Below are 21,235 nucleotides of genomic sequence, written 5' to 3' on the forward strand. Positions count from 1 at the left end.
GATATGCTGTATAGTTTAATAAATTATGTACTTTTCCTTAAAGAGGTGAGTGTAGAGATGTCTTTGTAAGCATTTTCTCTGTGGCCTTTTTTCAGGAGTGACACAGATAGAACATTAACTAGTAGTGTATGTACTAGTCTTCTGATAGAGATTAGTTTTGTCCCTGATATTTAGGAGTAGAAAGATACTAAGATTCATATTTTCAAAAACAGATTCTAAATTTAATGTTGGAGATACTTGGGGACACATATTCATTGAGTTTAGGTGAGATGTGTTATCCTTGAATATGAAAATAGGTAATGAGAGTATTATGTGGTTAACCATGAACAGCTAAAAAAGAAGTAGGAAGACTTTATTTATCTGTGAATCTTGGCATTAGTGTTTTCTTTATGAAAATGTCCTTTTAATTTGATCAGGGTCGGAACTTGGCAGACCTGCGTCGGAGCCAGTCTCGAGGAACATTCACCATTAGTACCACTCTGCGACTTGGGAAGCAGATTTTGGAATCTATTGAAAGTATTCATTCTGTGGGATTCCTTCACAGGGACATAAAACCGGTAAGTCTGCCCATTAAATCAAAACAGGCAAGTAATATGTGGTGATTAGATGGCTGCATACATAAGAATAGGTTCTATACTAGATGTTAAAATGAAAAAATGAGAAGGGACAGAAAACTGAATGTTTATGTGTCAGATAGGGCAGATTTTTTAATATTACTTAGTGTTGGATTGCGACAGTAGTAACTTCGGTCTTCGTCATCGTTGTGTCCAGTTACTTAGGCCTCCTTGCAATTTTCTGTAGTTGAAACTTCCAACTCGTACCTGTAGCATCATGCAATTAAGAATATTTGTCATGAGATTATGATATAGTGAATTTGGCTAATGGTAATTAATATCTTCACATTATAAATCTAAGAGAATAGGTGCTAACTGTAGGGTGTATTTATAAGCTCTTCAATAGCAATTTTTTAGTATTCAATATATATATAACAAACAAGGAAGGAAAAGACAGACTGTAACAGAAAACTATTCAATTGCTTTATTGTGCAATTCTCATAAAATGAGTGTTGTCAAAACGCTATGAAGACAGTGTCTTCCTGATAGCATTATGCTTTTGTTCTTATTATTTTTTCTGTTTTTTTTAATTTATCCCTGAAATTGCATCAGCTATTTTTAATATTGCTCTATATTAAAAATATCATTAGAGCTCTGAACTTTCAAAATTTGTAAATGAGAAAAAATATGCAAGTCTTGTGTTTTCTGATAGATGCAAATATGACTGGATTTCCTGTCAGTTGAATGACGTTTACATAAAACCTCTGATAAGTTTATTTGCATTAGGGATTTTTTTATGTTCATCACTTCTTCCTTGCAACTTTTTATAAAACTTGGATTCTCCCTGATCCATCCCCAAGACTTCATTTAATAGGGAAAGGACACAGAGACAGTGAATGTCAAGTGAAATAGGTGAGAAGGAGTTAAATGGAGCACAAGATTTTAATGATAAAAACAATTCAAGTTTTGAATGGCAAATGTGTTCCTTCATGGCTGGCAGGATGGATTGGGGATGTCTTGTTATCTAGCTGTATCTTGAAGTCTGTGGGCTCCGAGAGGATGGAAATGGAGAATGCTGTTAGGGGATGGAAAAAAACCCAGAAAATTAAATGTTGAGCCAGGATAAGTAGCAGTGTGAGGCAATGTATTATCTACCTAAAAGAGTTTTTCTTCCCCTTTAGGAGCTATGTTGTGCAAAAGAAAGCATGATTGCTTTCTAGCATGCAGTTTTCCTGGCGTGAAAATACAAGTCCGTTTTATCTTTTATTATGTAATCTTCTAGATAGATTAGAGCAAGCTTTGTGCTGAGCTGAAATCTTGAAATCCTTGGTCGGTTATTTGCCTTGTGATGAATTAGGCAATACTGAAATTCTGTTCCATTTAAAAATAATGTTGATTGCCCCCATTTCAATTCATGGTTTCAGTTGGTTTTTACCCTCAACCTTTGACAATGAAGCAGCTGTGAATTTGAAATTTATTTAGAATAGTACTGCTGTTTCACTTAATGGAAAAAGAAAAGTAGTTTTTCTAGAGTTAATTGTGTTAAGCTTCCAGCTTGCTCAGATGTGTAGTTTCAATTCAATTTCACAGAACTTGTTTGTAGCTTTATCTTTTTTTATATCGCGTAGTCCATTTTAAAGGGATTTGGTGGGGAGAGACTTGAACCCACATAGCCAGCATGTTCAAACATCACAAACTAGCCGTGTTGAAGAATATTACCTCCGTAAGTCCTCACTGACTTTCCAGCTCTTACTCTACGGTTGTTTTGAAGTTTTGTTTTGTTTTGTTTTGTTTTGTTTTTAAACCTGGTTCTTCCCCCTCCCATGAAAAGGAAAAGGCACTTTGCACCCTTTATTCTGTATTCTGTATATATGATGTTATTGCATTTGTTTAGGTGAACTTGTTGGTAGTTTTTTGCAATGTCCAAATCTAAATATGTGAGTGGATGACATGATTGGAAAATTCTTGCTAAAAATTAGTATATTCTAAGTGACAAAGTAAGATAGCTATCTCTTCGGACCAGGTAGGCTGCTGTTCAGATATGCGAAGCTGGATGCCTGATTTTCTTAAAAACGTTTTCTTCAAATTTAATGGGAGTTTAGTAGAACTGAAAATATGCAAGGAAGGATAGAGAATTAGAATGTAGATTTTCTATGATTTTGTTACTGTATTAATATGTGCACATCTTGAAATGTGTGTGTGTGTATGTATCTATATCTATATATCTATCTGTATTTGTTTTTTCTTCCTAGTCTAACTTCGCAATGGGACGTTTTCCTAGCACCTGTAGGAAGTGTTATATGCTGGATTTTGGCTTGGCACGGCAATTTACCAACTCATGTGGGGATGTCAGACCAGTAAGATTTTTTCGCAGTTGTCAATTTGATTAATTGAATGTAGAAATATGTTGTCTTTTTTTCTGAAGAAGTATGGGAGTTGCATTGAACTGGTAACTGATCTAAACTTGACAAACATCATCCCGGATCAGAAATGCCATGTGGTTTATTGATTATATTAAAAGATTGGCAGTTGGGAATGAATCAGTTTCTGATTTTCGGCTTGAGGCAAAAGTATTGTCAATTTTTTTTTTTTTTTGATAATCTATCACCTGGTTTGGAGAATCAAGCAACAGATAGGTTTTCATTAAATATCAAGAGTAATACACCAGAGCTGAATTTCACTTGGTATTATATATTGCATTAAAAAAAAAAAAAATCTGTGTAGGAGAAAAAAGTCAAACACTAAACTGAATATACAATCTTCTGAAAGAGAAAGTCTGAATAATTAAAACAGTGATAGGACACTAATTATGATATATAACAGGACATAGTTAAGTGTAGTTGCTATATTCCCATGCAATGCAGTCTGAAGAAGATTATAGATAAAAGCGTATCAATGAGGACATGACAATGTTAAATACAGTAGAGCCTCCCTAATTCACTAGCGGGCAGTCCTTTTGTTAATTTCAAAGTTTGAATATGAGCAAGTCAGTGCCATGGTACATGGTGATGCTTTGAAGAAATGTGTTTTCTTAATTAAACTAGTTTAGTGTACATTTTGATGGTAATACTGAATAATGTACTAGTCAATACTATGTAGCATATTTATTGTGATGTGATTTGAGCAGTAGCAGCCACCTCTACAGGATTTCCAATTTTATTTTACCTAAGAAGTTGGGAAAGTGGCAAATTTTTGTGTGCAAATTATGAGGTATGTGAATTAGTAAGGTAAATTAGTGGGGTTCTGCTGTACTCTATTCCTTCAGCCATAATGCTGGACACTGCAATGAAAGCAAAGAGCAGGGGAGACCAACAGAGCGGCTGCTGCTGTTGGAAAGGTGAGCTAAACATTTTAAGTAGTTTTAAATTTTTTTTTTCTCAGTGTTCTTGTCACGTTCTGTATGTTTGGCTGCTTATAATGTTTTTCTAACTGACTTGCAATTTTGAAGAGAAGACAATTCCCAAGATTCTGTAATTTTTGTATATATATATATATATACACACATCAATGGTAGTATTTTCAGAAAAAAAATAGGTGATAACAACATAGAATTTAATATTTCTGCTATTCTTTCTTTTATAACAATTCAGCTCTTGCCTTTTGTTTTTTATTGCAGTGCCCTACAATGTAACTGAAGTAATTCTTCAATTTGATCTGTTTAGAATTTTCTGTCAGTGTAATCCATTTTAGTAGAGTGGCAGTGAGGGGAAAAAAAGACAGAAGTTTTATTTGTATTTAATAGTCAGAAATGGCTCTTGTATAGATAGCAACCATACTGTTGGCCTTGCTTACTAATAGAATTTATTAATATTTTCATTAAATGTGCTATGTGCTTCTCCTTAAGGCTATCCTTCTTCTAAACTTCATTAGATTTCTTCAGCAGATACTGCAAATAACCTGGAACAATGTAAAAGCATGTTCTCCAAAAAACATAGTACTCTATTGGTAAGAACCTGTTCCTTAGTTAAGGTTGATTATTAGATTTTTATGATAAGCCTGATTTTTTGTATACCTGAGTTCCACAGAAACAATCAAGTCCATTGAGATTTTACATGTCATCCCTGAGTCCTTGAATTTCCATGATGTGTTCTAAGAGAATCAGAAGAGAAGTTTTGGAAATTATAGTATCAGGTTTTAGTCCTTTGGCAGCTTTGTATTTTCCCCCAACATTAAGGAATTCCTGGTGGCCATAAATCTGTTTGTTCAACTCAAAAAGACAGAAGAGGCTTATATGGATACTGTTGAATGCAGAAAAGTTTATGACAGGACTCTATTTCCCTCCAGAAATTATTGGTCAGCACCACTGGCTAGCATATACAATTCAACAGGTGGAGATAAAAAACTGAGTTAGCTTCAAGACTGGTAGTGAAGAAAGGTGGTGTGTGGTTCTTTGACAAAATGCAAGTTAGACTGTCAAGGGAGCTGAAACTAAAAGACAATTACAAGAATAAATTATCATCAGTTTTATAGTATAAATCTTCTTGTTGATACAGGTAGTATTCACTTGACTGAAGTTCAAACAAGAAGTTGAACAGAGGGCCTTATGGTGAAGAAGACTGCTTTATTTTGTGAAGTCAGGTCAAGAAACAAAGAGGAAATGAGAAGTTTATCAAACCATTAAGCTACCCAACATTGGACTCTTAGTTAATTCCAGTACATTGTACAAAGACAGAGGAATGCAGCAGAGTTTCATACAACTTCAGTGTGAGAAGGTGTTCTTGTTTCAGATCTGCTATAAAAAGAGGAATTGTAAAACTTTGGAATCCATGGTTTTATTCCAGTATTTGACTGAAGTATGTGCTGGTGGCTATTGGTATTTTCAACCATCCATTTGGACCCTTCTGCATTTCCGTTAAGCCTGTGCTTATTCTAGTGTGGATCTTTTCTTTTTGTCTCTTCTCTCTGGTTTCCTTTCTACATCCAGCTCCTCATATTGCTTCACTTCCAGTTAGATTAATTTCTCTTCTCCCTGCGGTTCTGGTGCCCACTGGAAGAGTACAATGCAACTAAGTGAAATTTTCTTTGCTCTCAGTTTCTTTTCTCTGCACCACAATGATACCTGAAAGCATTCTGAAGGAGTGAGAGAAAAGAAATTCAGGCTGCTGCAGCTCTGGATTGAATTACGCCTCATGACAGATAGAACATTTGAAGAATTTAGATGACTGATTCAAACAAGGCTGTATTGAGTTTGTGTGAAATTTAGTTTTTCAAAAGCTCAGGTATAATCAGTTTTGGATGGATAGTAGAATGTTCCTTGACATTGTGATGGTACACTCTGAAATCCCTCCTTGTCTGTATTCATTCTAAGGCACACTGGCGATACAGGCTCCCTACAAATTATTGTGGGGGTTACTAAACAAAACATTTATTTCAGCTGCATTCAAGAACACTTTGAAATTGTTTGCTGAATTAAAAGCAAGCAGCTACAAAACCAGTCATATAACAAGAAGAATTTCAGCTTAAATTGGTAATATGCAGAAAGTTCAAAGTGGCTGAATACAGGGTAGATTTTACTACAGGTGCCATATATGATATGTTGTCAGTGAAACTCACAAACAGGCAGCAGTGCTAATGAGTCTGGAGAAATTTTGATGAAGTCCCAGCAATATCCCAACAGAAAATGTTGATGCTTTAAAGTAGAAATTAAGATTCATTCAGGTTAGAGAACTTAAATATTTTTGGTACTATCTGTAGTAATTACTTTTTTGTTTCACATTGTTATTACAGTAGTTACCAAACATATCTGTTTTCATTACAGAAAATGGATTGATGACACAGACACTTCCCTAGCATGGACTTGATTCTCTCATCTTTTCTATGGTGTATGGACCCGTTCTGAACATGAGTTTCTTCATGTGCACTTACCTGTCTATAATACTCCAAATCATAGCCTATGGGACTGTCTCCCATGCATCCTATTGATTTAATTGCAGGGTTTTAATGAGTTATGATGGACTCTTTTTTGGGCAAAGTTTGCAGTAGCATTGGAACTGTTTGTGTTCACTGTAGTCTGTTTTCTCATCTTCCTGCCATGTTTTCTACCTTCCTGAAATGGCTGCAGAGTTAAGTTAAAACCAGCTCTATCTTGCATGATAGATTAAATGATTCTCTAGAGTAAATAGATGTTAGTATAGCAAAAATTGCTCACAGGATTTTTGTACAGTATAGGCAAAAACCCCCTGGGTTTAAGTACTGCTTATTTCAGCTCAGCATGAGGTTTTTTTGCTTTTGTGAGAGGACTGAGTTCTTGAATTCTCATTTGATTGTTGTTTATTTCTAGAGAGAAGTTTTAAAATGAAACATTTGATGCATTAACTAGAATAAGAATGTAGTTAAATTTATTATTTACTCTGAAATAAAATAAGGTTTATTGCACCGGATCATAATATAATCAAGCGTGCAAAGAGAATTGTGCAGGTAGATTAGTCTGCTATTGAAAGGAAGTGTTTAGCTTGTCTTTACTGAGGGATGTTAGCATCCAGAATGTTAAAATTTCTATAGTTATGCCATCAGGACTAATTTATAGCTTCCCCCCCACCCATGTGATAATAACATACCGTCTGTTGACTTCTTTTTTTATCCCTCTCTAGTTTTATGTTCCTTCCTTTTCCCCTTTATCTTCAGATATCCTCATCCATAAACACTTCTCTTTTATCTCTAGGCACATGATTCATGTTCATGATGTCCCTGTTCCAATACTATTTCGTTCTGTAGAAACTAAAGCTGTATCATCTTTCTCTAGTATCTTTGTGAATATCTTACGAAGAACTCAAACTCAAGATGCTCTTAGCCTCCTTTTTCCCATGCCAACCACTCGGCACTACTTTTGTTCCTGATCATTGCATGTGATACCGTCTTCCTGTCACCAAGGATTACTGGCAGTTTTGACTTGGTATGTTTTTACATCCAGTGTGCGTATCCTGACGGTGTTTTCTGTATAGTATGCACATACATTCCTATGTGTATGCATGTATTTTGGGTTTTTTTTTCCCCATCCACAAACCTGAAATTCTCATGTAGGCTCACCATCCCCTGACCTGACTGTTACAGAATCCCTTTTCTGGTTTAATGAATACAAGGTTTTTGCCTTGACAAACACCAAAATTCGAGGTGCTGTTACAGACACAATTTATGTGATTTGTTTTGATTATGTTACCCTTCCAAAGTCCATCAAACAAGCTTAAACCTTCAAATGCAGTCTGTTATGACTGTAATTGTTATTTAAGGTTTAAATGGAATGCGTGCTTAACAAGAAAAAGCTAAATTTAGTGCCAATCTATATAGAACTACGCAAAGATGTAGATAATGCTGCATATGGAAAAGATTATCTACTCATACAAGAAGCCATACATGGATGATAGGAAGTCTTATTTATGCATGTGTTTAGTTGTTTCTTATAGACAGGTTTGGAGGGAGGATTTTTTGTTGTCAGTTTGTAATTTTCTTCCTGACAAGTTATGGTGTCTCAGATTTCTTACCTGAAAGAATGGTCAAGGCAGAGAGCTTAGAATGAGAAACCCTTTCTTGAAGATCATCCCAGCTAATTCCATGAAAAGTTCAAGCCATGATTCTGTATTAAAGGATCCCCCAGAATTTTGCAGTCATGCTTCTAAGATCCTAAGACTTCTCCATGTCATTTTCAGAGACGTCATTTGTCTTCATACTACCCATCTCAATGTCAGACTCCATGGTGATTTAACACCATTAAAACCATGCTACTGGGGAGTCCATTCAGTTGTAGCTGCTCCTGTCTAAATACTGTTTTGAAAAATGCAGGTTTAATATAAAGAGCTTCTCAGAAAGTGATATCTGAAGAACAGGAAGAGGAGTCCCAAGTGAGCAATTTGCTTGTTCAACGCTTGTAGTGCTTGCTGTATTTTTCATTGCATCTTGGAGTGTCACGTGTGGAGTGTGTTTACAGAATTGAGGAACAAGCAGGTTTCAGCGCATTTCACTGTTTTTTCCCCAGTGGGATTTGCAATAGCATGATTTTTCATGCTTGGATTAGATTATTTTGAATGACCTTCATTTGGTTTGCAGCAGCCAGATGTCTGATTTGGAAAGTAAAAAAATAAGACTTGAAGGAGATACATTGTCATTTATCCTCTAAGAATATGATGGAATCTAAGAAATTGGTTCTGTAGGTATTAGTGTAATCTTTATTCCTACGTTTTTGTATCCATCAAACCCCCTTTTTCAAGAAGAGTGCACTGTTCAGTCAGAAAGCTTAAGCTTTTGAAGTCAGTAAGCAGCAGTTTTCATATGAACCACTGCTACAGGATGCACTGATTTTTACATATCTGAAGGACACAAATGATTCACATGAATTAATTATCAGTAAGGTTTTCCTCATTTCTTAACTCAGGGACCTAGCCAATGATGTGTTGTTTGGGTCATCCATTCCATCTCACCCAAGCTTTCCATACAAAGGATGGCACGGAGTTAAAAAGCAGAGGAATTCCACAGCTTTAAAAAATAAGGAATAAATTGCTATAAACATAGAAGCATATGTTTTTTGTTTGTGAAAACTAGTATCAAATTTCTTCCTTATTCTTCCTGGTTTCCCTTGTACTTCTGTCATTGCCTTTTTTGCTTTTTAACATAAGCTTCATCTCCCAGATTGCACCTGAAATAGCCTTTTTCCTCTAATTCTTTCTGCAGAACTATATAATTTCTTCCTCCAATGATATCAGAACTATTGTTCATAAAACAATAAAATAATACATCTCCAGCATATTTCCCAAATATTTCAGTTGCAGCTGTCTTTATTCCCTGCCCTACAAAGTGAATGCAGAGTTTCCAAGTTTTATTTTTACGTATCAACTGTTCAGGTCGTAATCTGTTGTAAAGTAGGTAAAAAGGAATATAATTGTTTATAAATGTAATACAGCAGCTGTTAGAGAAGGACTAATCTTTTCTGGTATTCCATAATCATTATCTGGACTGTAACTTTAAATTCAGCGTTTTTCTTATGGGAAGATACTACCCCTCTTTATAAAGAGAAGTAAGAGTTAATTGCAGGAAATTGTGGGAAGGAGTATTTTGAGAGGTGATTTTATGTAATTAAAATATTTGTGTTCGAGCTTTATTAGTCTGCCTCAGTGTCTGAACATTCTGGCAAAAGGAAATACCTTTACTGCTTACCTTAAGGACCCAGGGTTTTTAGCTTCTCTTGGGTTATTCAGTCAGCAGAGACAGCTTCCCACTTGTTCCAGGTATTAGCCTTAAAATGAAATAATTGTAGTTGCAGTTTTCTTGTTATACTATCATTTAATTACAGTGGTCTGCTTCAGTTGGTAAATCTTCAAAACTGAAAGAAAATTAGATTAACAGAAAAATAGAAAGCAAAAAAATGCTTTGCAGACTTTTTCATGCTATAAATAGTTTTCTCAGAAGAATTATTATAAAATAAATTATTTTTTGACTGCTAATTTTGAAATGGATTCATTTTAACAAAGCTGTCCTGTCTTGCATCTGTCTGACTGACTGTTTGCAGGGAGCTAAGCTCAAAGGAAGAGGGATATGTCCCTTTTGTGTCAGTAATAAGATATTTGTAAAATGTATGAACATGTTGAAGAGAGTGGTGAAGGCCTGCAGTTCATTAAGGTGTATGATCTGGCACTATTGACTGGTTAGAACTTAAAATTCAGAAACAACCATTTATTGCAGTTTGTAGGATTGTGAAGGATGTAAGAAAGGAAGTAATGACAAATGTGTATCGTAGGGTTGCTTGGAAGGCTGTAGAATAATTCACACTTGTTTAAAAATGAGAGCTTACGTAATGTTATATTTTCTGTTCAGTTTACTCAGCCTTGTTTTATTAGTTAAAGAACTTGAAGTCTGACTTAAATATATAATGAAAAACTTAAAACTTTTCAGGCGAGATCTTGAATGCAAATGCAAATGTCGTATTTTAGATGTAGAAGTACTAGTGTTGTGTGCCTTAGGGTACAGATGAAATGTACCTATTCTGCCACTTTATCTATTGTATATTTAGCAGTAATAGGAAAAGGTATAACTCTTGCAGATAACATCTTTGGAAATGTATTCACTATATTCACATACAGTTCACTATTTACAGTGGGTAGTTTTGATTTTTTCTTTTCTGTACATAGATTCATATGCATTAAAGGTGTGGTACTATTTTTTTAGAATGAAATTGTTCTGAACACCCAAATGCAGTATCAAAAAAGTAAAATATCAGTCTCTAGTATATTCTGTTCTAAACTGTGAAAAATATATCTAAACAAATAGCACATGAACAATTTTTTCTGTAACAATGCTGCTGTGCTCAGTGGTTTGAACCCTGGCTCTTTGTCCATTTTATTTTTGTTTGCATGTTTTGACCACATATACTTTTGGGAAGCCTTGAACAACGATATGCATGTAGCTGGGAATAGCATGAAGAATATGGAAACTTGGGCAGGAGTGCATATGTGTACAGGCTTCTAAAATTAAATTTTACATGTTGGGGACAGTAGTAGGATGCAGGTATTTGGGGTAGGTGTAGAATTAAATTCTAGAATGGAAGTTAAGGAAACACTCATTGGTGGGAGTAGCCTTGTCTGGTGACAGAAAAGATTGAAGAGAGAAAAATGTGTGTGGGAAGGAGAACAAAAACTGCTGGGGATGATGTAGGCTGTTACAAGAAGGAAGGAGGAAACAGCGGCAGGGGAATGAATTGTTGGAGAGAAGAAGCCAATAATTGAATTAACGGTGTAGATAAGAATTGACTACTGCAAAGCAGAGTAATTGGAATTTAATTGTGGGGATACTCTATGTAATCATCAGGCAAATACTTTTATCAGGATGCAAATTTAGTATGTTTATGAGATTCATAGTCTGCCTGTTTTCTGCTTTTTGAGACTGTTGTCAAAGGGTTATTTTACCTTCCATTTTGTTTCCCATTGTCTTAGTGATAGCTGAAATAAGCGGTGCTAGCATCTGGTTTTTCTTGAGACAAAAAATAAATGATTCTTTTTTGAATGTAAACCTAACTTCACACAGCCTTCAGTTCCCATGTCTCTGTTTACATGGTGATAATGGAAAGTGAAGGTGTCAGCTGTGGTACAGAAATAGAAAACCTTGAGGGACAAAATCTGAAGGACATTTGCATTCTTAACATCATCAGTACTACAGCTAGCTCTTGGGCAGTTGTCATCACTTGTGCTTTAAAGTGAATGTTAACCACAACTGTTCTTTGAGGTACTATTAAATTTAATATAAAGAAAGCAAAATTAAAGAAAAAAGAAGCTGCTAGTCTTTGCTCTTAAACAGATTAACCTTTAAAAGTGAATTTGAGGTCATAATTCTTAAAAAATGCGTAAATTCAACCATCATGTATTATCACAGGCCTGAGTTTTATGGTCTGTTATTTATGTGGACTTCAAGTTACAAATACTGAATTGTATTTGTTTTACAAAGAACATAATATAACATATATATATAAGCTGGGGTGACATAGCTAGGGAAAAATACAATTGAAAAATTACCCATAAGCAGGTGGTGTTCAGATAAAACCTTTTCATTGAAAGCATCTGTGTTTTTCTACTCAGTGTACAGGTCTCACTGACTGGCAGTCTAAAGAATTATTCAAATTAGCAGCCAGTCCCCTGAGTCCGGTGATTTGAACCCAGCAAAGACGAATGAAAGAGAAAAGTCCTTTTTGTTCAGTTTGGTGCTTAGTTTGGAATGTGGGCTTCCTCTTTGAGAGGATGCTAACTAGTGTGTTAAAAGGGATTCTGAGGAGACTCCGTTTTGTCTGTGGAACTGTGTTGTGGGTTTTTTTTTTGTGTGTTTGTTTTTTATAAATAAGGCTTTTTAGGTCAAAGGGAGAGTCACCCCATGACTGGTTCCCCTCCTCTCCCCACGTTTCTCCTGCCCCTCCCAGTGACTAGATTTTAGGTCATTCTTTGGTTCTTATTTAAAACAAAATGAAGAGCTTCACAGGGTTCTCACCCTCAACATACATTAAGGAGGCTTGCAGTGTTTTAGATCTAACTTGCGAGATTTTTTTTACCTGGAAATTTGAAATCTTAAACCTTACCAGGCTTGGAAGTCCTGATTTTAGAACAACTAGGAAATGTAACACTGTTTTTTTCTGATATGCTTTGTACTAAAGGAGTCACAAAACACTTACTCTAAACATTAACAAAAGTATTCAAATCCAAAGGACACAGAGCATCCACCAAAATTTTCTGCGGAGTTTCTCATGCTCTTTACTGGTGACCCGTCAGTAACAAAATTGTCTTTGACTCCTGCTAAAGCAGAAGATATACCAGCTGCTGTACAATCTGATCCTTAGAAAAATGCAATGAAAGCAATTGCGAATGCAAATGTTTAGATCTTTTTATTGTCTAGGGAAGCAGTTACAAACCTGTTCACATCAAACAATGAATATGTTATTCTATTCAGGTGTTTATGTACAAAGTCAGATAAGTGCTTCTTGCCTTTCTTCAGTGCCCTCAGGTTCTGAGGATTTTCCAGCAAATGAGTTTTTATCTTCAAGTTTCATTTGAGGATGATAGAGGGTGTCCTGTATGTATACTTTAAGAAGCTGAATTAAAAAAAAAAAAATCCCAAGAAAAAACCCCAAACAAAATAAACCACAGAAAACCAACAAAAAAACCTCCTACATGGAATGCTGCACAGAAATGTGTGGGTAAATATCAGAGCAGAGTATTAAATACCTTTTGAAAGCTTTCAAAGTCTGTTGTACTTCAGTTAAATACATGGATAGGAGGTATGCATTTCTTGTATATTCGTTCTTCTATTTTGTTTTTTACTTTGTGAAAATTTGGGAGTGGTTATGCATTTGAATTGCATGAAGTTTCTGTCTTTTAATATTCTGGATTATCTTGATGGCTGATAACAACTAGAGAATGCTTCCATCTTATTCTCCTTTACCTTCTGTCATCTTGGCAGAAGAATTGGAGGTTATTTATTTCTCTGTTTGGAAGACAACATAGGTTTTATGGCAGTGAAAGAGTGGACACTATATCCATTAAATGCTATTTAAGAAGGACAAAAATGCAGATAATGTTAAGAACTAGAGGGGCAACGGTGAAGCTAGTGGTGTTGCAAGGAACCTGTTAAATGTGTGTTAATAGGTTTCTATCTGTATAATAGTCCTCTGAGGCTTTTACACATTAATATACTTTAGATCTTTCATAAGTTGTCTCTGAGTGAACACACCATCATCTTGCAACATAATTTTTTGGAGCAGGGACATGACAAAAAGTGACTTTACCTCCCCAGCATTTGCATGAAAGCTATGCGTGATGTACTGGCGACCTCAACACTAATGGTTACAAAACAAAGACCTGCGCATGGATAGATTTGTCGTAAGAAGTTCCCAGGATGAAATGTCTATAACTGGGCAATCCTAAAACTAGAATTTTTTTTACTAATTTTAACATTGTTTGCCTAACGAAGACAGACATTTCAGTGAAGAAGGCGCTGAACACAGTGAGGTAGTGTCAAGCACTAAATGGCTATGTAACTTGCAGTGGTTCTTCCTTATCAAATTCTTTCAACCAATCTTTACCAAATCACTGTGGATTCCACTTGACTCTATGGATTTTCCCTTATTCCTTCCCTGGTCTGTGATTAGATTTCATGAAATAAGAGAGAGAAATGGAGTGTGTGAGGTGTCAAAGTGTAAAGGAACAAACAGGTGGAAGAGAGGGAAAAGAGTGACCGAGAATGAATATCATGTACCTGCCCCATTCCTTCTCTCCTGCAAAAGTAAAGATAGCAGGTGCTGAAACAAAGAACAAGAAACATTTGGTGATAACCTCAAAGGTGTCATGTAAATGCCTCTGAACTTTAAGTCTGGAAGTAGTTCAGCTCCATTAGCGTGAAGCTTTGTGTGGGCTGTCTCGCCTGGGAAGACCACTGTGCTCTGTCAGGACCAAAAGTAGTGTCTGTCTCTGTAGAGTACTGCACCGGGTCAGCTGCTGCTGGCAATAGTTTCAAGTAATATTTGTTCTAATCTGTATGAAGGGAGGAAGAAGACATGACAGGGAAGTGGGGTGTGATGCAACAAAGCTAAATTATGTCCAATTTTTCATTGTTACCGGTTTACTGAGGAGTTTGACATGATGGAATAAGTTGGCAAGTTGCAGTTGTAGCTTGAACCATAGGACAGGTATCTTAATCATGGATTTTGAGATCAGCCTCCTAACGACCACCTCTCTTCACTTCTTTTCAGCGCTTCTTGTGAAGGTTCAAGAGCTGGGACTGTAAGACATTAAAAATAAGGGATAGTTTTGTACTGAACTCTCTATCAATCAGCAGAAAGGCATAGAATGAACAAGAAATTATAAAAAAAGGAAAATTTTAAATCTTTAATGTGTGAATCTTAATTTATTTGAATAATGCTGTTGCACTGATTGTGTGTTTTACAGCAATGAGCAAAATCAGTTCAGCTATTATGGCACAAATAAAAATAAAAGAAGGAGCAAGAGAGATGTATGTGATATAATTCAGCTGCCAAATAGAATGCAGTAAGCTCCTGAATTTAGAGTTGGAAACTGTTTACTGTATGTTCTTTGTTTTGAAAAGAAATATTTTTATAAATAAATAATGGTTCAAAAGTAGTGTTAGAAGAGAGGACTGGGCTAATTTTTTGGAAACCAGTCTATCCCTTCCTGTTATAGCCCACTTCTGCCTTTCCATGTCTAAAAAATTAGATTTTGTGCATTTTGCTACTGTAGAACAAAGAAAATGTCTGAAGAACAAATATTTTAAAACTATGTTTTCAGCTTTTCTCCACTAAATCTGCATCAGTCAGACTACATTGCATGTATTTTTGGAAATAGATGAGGTTTGCAAGATTTCTTTCTAAATTCTGAGCTAAGCATTTGATAGTTGATAGCTTTTTAAAGTTCAAGGCTTTTAAAAAAAAATTAAGTACTTTAAAGAAAAAAAGCTTTGTTTCACCAAATGGAGTTCTGTTGAAGAGTCTAAGATTACTTATTATGGCTTTATATTTTCTTTATAACTTTGAGTTCTGTAGCAAAGGAATTATTATATAATATCAGGACCATTCAATGCAAAATGTGAACATATAGCCTCATTCTTAAATAACCTATACATACTCCTTAATTCTTTCCCTCATGTTGTCTAAATCAACAAAGACTGGAGCTTAATTCATTTTTGGGATTTTTTTTCTTAAATCATAGCAGAAACTGAAGAAGGTTTAGATTTTTATGTCAAAATGTCCTACATGTATATAGTTATTTGCTGGAGAGACTAAGCCAAGAGCCCTTTGTTTTAGTGGTTTTTAAGTAGGAATCTGCATGAGTTGAAAGAATTATGATATTAGTCATTTGAGGCTCCATTTCAAAATTAGAGATAACTTTATAGGGAGGACAAGGGAGTTTGTTTGGAGAGGTTTGTGCAGACTTTATTTTTTAATAAATAGATTAAAGTAACTGTTTAATTGTTAGGTTTCAAAAGTTTTTTTCAAGTAATCCATAGCTGTGTTATACCTACCAGTGTAACACTATTTGTGATGTTTGTCAGCCATAACCTCCTTCAAGGGCATAGAGGGAGATTATTTAAGACATAATCTTAAAATCATAGAATCATTAAGGTTGGAAAAGACCTCAAGGATCATCAAGTCCAACTGTCATCCCAACACCACCCAATGTATGTTAACATTTTCAGCATCCACTGAACGTGATCCTTGCAAGTTTGATTGTATTGCTGACAAAGAAGAAAGGAAGGAAATGAGTGTTACAGAGACAGACAGCTAATATCTCGTGTGTGATAGTACAAGGTGAAAGAGGCAGGTAGTGAGTTAATGTAAAAGATGAAAAAAGAACATTATGAGTTGACTTCAAAGGTGACAAAAGTGGAAAGGGTATATGAATTTCATGTGGTGTGATATTATTTTGTAACATCTCTATGGAATATTCTTGCAATAATTAAATGAAATTAAGAACTTAAGAAAATCATGTATGGTTATTTTTTTGAGGGGAAGATTCTTTGTGATCTCGTGTTTGGGGTGAAAAATAAAAAAGAATACACAATCTGTTAATATCCTGCCTGAGAGAACAGGTTGATAAATAGTTGAGATATGAAAAAGATTTAATTCTCATGATACAATACTTTGTAATTGTTGGGATATATTGGGGTTTTTTTCTCCTTTCCTGTGATGTGCATATCCAAACAATCGTTGAACAATTTAATTTGAAAATTCTGGTGTGCTGTATAGCTGTTCTATATTCTGATGCAGCAGTTCCTTTATTTTCTATAGAATTGATAGATGCTTGGGGGAATGGGTTGTAACAGTCCTTTAAAAAAAAGAGAAAAAAATTTCCACTGAGATTTAACATTATCTTTGAAAAAAATCAAATTATGAATGGAGAAGCTTACTGCTTTTTCTGTTGTTTTGTGTGCTGCTTCCCTTATGCCCTCCAAATTTCTTAGTATTTTCAGCTTCATACTACACCCTACCTTCCTGACCAGTACATAGTCGCAGTTTCAGGACTAGGCATGTGCCTACTTGCCATCTAAAATACATGCTGATTGAGCAGCTGATCAGTGTCTTTTAAGATGGATGTGAGCCATTTTAATTGAATTTTATCTGTCCGCCTCTGTCAAGGCACTAATTCGGGTTCAATCTTTAATCATCAATTTTCATTAAACTTGTAGGAACTGAAAGTCTTTGAGACCTGTCCTATTTGTTTGGAATTAAAAGCTATTACAGTGGAAAGAGAGATGGTTTGGTCCAGTAAAATTATTTTTCCTGGTGAAAATAGAAGCAAACCAAAATCAAAACAGAATTTTTGGGTTCTAATTCTTTCTGAGCTAGGGCCTAAATTCTTTGCTGAGTTATGAAAAATTATTTTATGTACATTAGCTTGCTTGAGACCTTTTGCTTCTCATCCTTAGTCGAAAATAAGTCTACTGCTGAAATAAGTCTGCTGCTGGAATGATGCAACTCTTCAATGTGTGGTATTGTCATTATAAATACTAAATATGATATATACAAAATTATTAAAAATGAAGGTCTTGGCTTTCCAGTGTTAAGAGCACAAGACTTCCCATAATGCAGAACAACCATAAGTTTTTTAGTTACAGAGATAAGTTAAACAGTGTTGTGCTGTCTGGGGAAATTCTCTGCCAGAGCCTTAACTGGCTTCCGTAGGTAGTCTTTCCGTAATCTCTGTTTCAGCTCCTGGTAGAAGAGGAAGAGGAAAGATTGGACAGGGCAAAGGAAACATACACACGGCAGATTTATCCTGTGTGATTTTTCACTGCAGTAAGTTCAGGTTTGTGACAGACACTTAGTAGGTTGCTACCACCTCCAGCTCACCAGACTTTTTGTCTGCTCATGATTCAGCTTTGCAAGGATTGCCGTTTTCAGCTAGCGCATCACACTGGCTAAGTAAATACTCCAGATTGAAAACTGAGTAGCTCGGGAGCTGCTTCGTGTATCAAGTATTGCTGTCTTAGAAATGGCAATGCTCTTTATAGCACAGGCAACTGGAGTTTAATTTTCATTTGTCACCACATGTCTGTTAGAACGCACAAAAGCAAATTTTAATTGTGTCTGTCACAATACAGCTGTGTATACAGTGAAAACTAATTGAGATGTATAATATATTGTAATGGCAATTGTCTTTCAACTGCTTGATCTTTCCTCATCCGGATGATCCCTGAATTTTTCATTTACTTTAAACTGATGCTAACACTGCTAGGCATTGAATTAGATTGCAAAGCCTATATCCACAAAAAAGGAGGGATGGGATTGTGAATTGTTGAAGCCATTTAATATAAAAACCGTTCCAAAGAATTGGAACTGTGTATAGTTCCAATCCTGGAAATGTATTCCTGTTGGTAAAAGAACTAGGAAATTGACTTTTTAAAGGGAAAAGATGATAAAGGAAGATTCTGCCTTTTTTAAAAGGGAAGTATGTAGGTGGCTGCTTCTCTAGCCACCGCCCTGTGTGCTTTAGAACTCGGCTTCAAAGGCAGCATTGGGAAGGTTGAGCTGCTTTCTCCATCCAGAACCTAAAGACACTTAAGAATGCTCAGTCAGTGCCTGGTTGACAGGAAGAACCATGATGTGTGTCAGACATAACGTAAAGAATCATTATTGGGTTATTTTTTTTCATATTTTTTTATCTAGTTGCTGTGACTGCAGTAAAAGGATAACTTTTTGCTCTGCATTACATTTCCAACATTTCCCAGAGGAGTAAAAGCAAAGCATTTATCTAGAGATACTGAACTGAGCTAAGGAGTGTGATTTGCCTCCTCCACAGCCCTTCCAAAGAAGCAACAGTTGTAGACAGGTTTGTAAACGTAGTGTCTCCCGGGAATCTCCAAACCTGTGCGCTTAGAGGAAAGAGATAATTTTTCTAGGAATTCCTAATTTCCTGCACGTAGTTTATCTAAGACATTGTCATGTGTTTCCAGGGCAGGGCCACCTCCAAAGAAAACTGATGTTACATTGTATTTTATGTATAGAAGAATTCTTCATGGTAATCGGATCTGCTTCATATGCATGTATCTTCAAAATAATTTATTTTAAATTACATTTGAAGAATTTAGTTACAATAATAAAATCTGAGACAGCTCTGACTTCCAGATCACTGCTTGAGCTAATAATATTAGAAAAATCTTTTTAATATAAACTGATCAAACAAGTTACAAATTTGTAGAAGATTTGCAAAGTACGTTTTGTGTCAAATATAGGTACGGAAGAACTGTAGCCACCTTAGCCACATTATGATCAGTCTCATAATCTGAATCATACTTCAGATTATGAGACTAATCAAAAGTGTCAGTGGAATCCACAGATGTTTTCAAGTGTAGGGTTCACCATTTCTTTAGTACAAATACCCTTTACAGCTTCATGCTCCAAAAACACCGTTGATACTGTTGGTTGTCGTAAGAGGTCATCTGTAATGACTGAAAAAAATGGACCTATTAAGCCTTTTTTCAATAAGGAAATTTGCTTTGCTGTAAGGAAGCTCAATTGCTGTGGTAGCAGCTTTCTTAGGTAAGGCATCTGGAAGACAATACTATAAACAATGTTTCTCCAAGGCTTTTTTTTTTTTTTTTTCCCCAGTTGGTGGCAGGTGAGCTTACATAAGAAAAATTTGGAGGTGTCTAAAAACAAATGAACATTATCAGTAATAGCAGAGGAGGATTTTATTTGAAAAAATGCAGTGAATCATTCGGGAAGTTGCTATTATTGCCTGTAATATTTCTCTTTTACTACATGAGCCCTTGTGAGATGTGTAAGGAGTGCTGAGTCAGTTTCAGAAGTTTTGCAAATGCTCAGAAGTCTATAAATTCTACTCTGAATTGGGCAAACTTGATTTGAGCTACTAGAGCCATCATTCATGTTGTTAGTGACAAGATAGAATTAATTTATTATTGATATGTGGCACTGTAATACCACTATTAATTAGTGACTAGCTGTATTACTAAAAGGTATTTCATTGTGTCTTAAAATGTAACAGTTACGTATCCTCTCAAGTCAGATTTATACAAATTACACTCTAAGGCAGGAGGTTGCAGAAGGATGTAGATATCCTTGCTTGGGTAAAGAATTTGGAATTCATTTAATGATAAGCTAATATAAAGAAACAGTATTCATGGTTGTGGCTTTTTTTTTTTTTCCCCAGTCAGGTGATTGTCAGATAATTGAAATAATCTTAGGGCAAATAATTTAATAGGAATGTCTAAAGATGGCACTTCAACATTCAAAAGCAATTGAGTTGGTATGCAGTGAAGTTCCTCATATGGACTTTCCTCACCCAGGACAGAACTGGAATAGGTCAGATCATTAGTTTTTGTAAACTGGATGGGATAATTTAGATTCCATATGCCATTTCTTATTCTTTTTTTTTTTTTTTTTTTACATTTCAATTTCCTTGTCAAGCAACTGAAATATTTTTGTGCTAGTTATGAAGTAGAAATTGAAGTTGTTACCCTAGGAATAAAAGCCTCATTTCATCTCAGTTTTCATATTTTTCATTATTCCAGAAGAGTGGAAATATTTAGCTTAGTAAAACTGAATATAGTCCTTCCTTTTTAACATTCAGACCAGAGGCTGAAGACAGTAGGCATTTGGTTTCATCTTCTGAAACTTTATACTGATTACTGAATTTGTATTTCTGGGTGTTTTAAACTTAAGCTGTCAGTGCCCTTCTGAAGAAGTGCTACTCATCAAAATAGATCTTTTTGGAAATTTACCTGTATTTTGATTGTCTTGGCAGCAATGCTGTATTATTCTTACTTGGATGGTTTGCCAATTGTCAGAACTACTAGGAAGGAGACTTAAGTCTTTTTTTTGAAAAATGTAGTTTCTCCTGAAATCTAGCAGTTCCAAAGCATTTTGAGCTATTCTTTTTATAATTGCGTGGTACTGTGAAATTTCTGTAACTACAGTGTTATGCTTCATTTCAGGGTAATGTTCAGTATGGAATATGATGTACTTATAAGATTCAAGATAGTAACTCAACTGTCTATCCTACCTGAACACAAAATGTGTTCAAGCACCATTTAAACTTTGTTATAACATGCAAAACCTGAGATTTATGGAATATCCTAGGAAAAACCTGTTTATGTTAAGAACATCCTAGAAAATATTCTCCACCTTAACTAACAATGGTTCAGCTCTTATCGTACCACGTTATCAGACATTGATTATATGGGCT

At 35.3% G+C, this 21,235-nt stretch overlaps 1 protein-coding gene across 1 annotated transcript in view; it reads left to right on the top strand.

Annotated features, from left to right (window-relative positions):
- Positions 1-21,235, top strand: part of LOC104467888 (tau-tubulin kinase 2-like) — a 65,018-nt gene that overhangs the window by 10,804 nt on the left and 32,979 nt on the right. The window contains 2 exon segments of the mRNA XM_010081857.1: positions 417-557; positions 2,807-2,911. Coding sequence (XP_010080159.1) covers positions 417-557; positions 2,807-2,911 — 246 coding nt within the window.

This window comes from Pterocles gutturalis, unplaced genomic scaffold (genome assembly GCF_000699245.1).
Source record: "Pterocles gutturalis isolate BGI_N339 unplaced genomic scaffold, ASM69924v1 scaffold22186, whole genome shotgun sequence".
NCBI lineage: Eukaryota > Metazoa > Chordata > Aves > Pterocliformes > Pteroclidae > Pterocles > Pterocles gutturalis.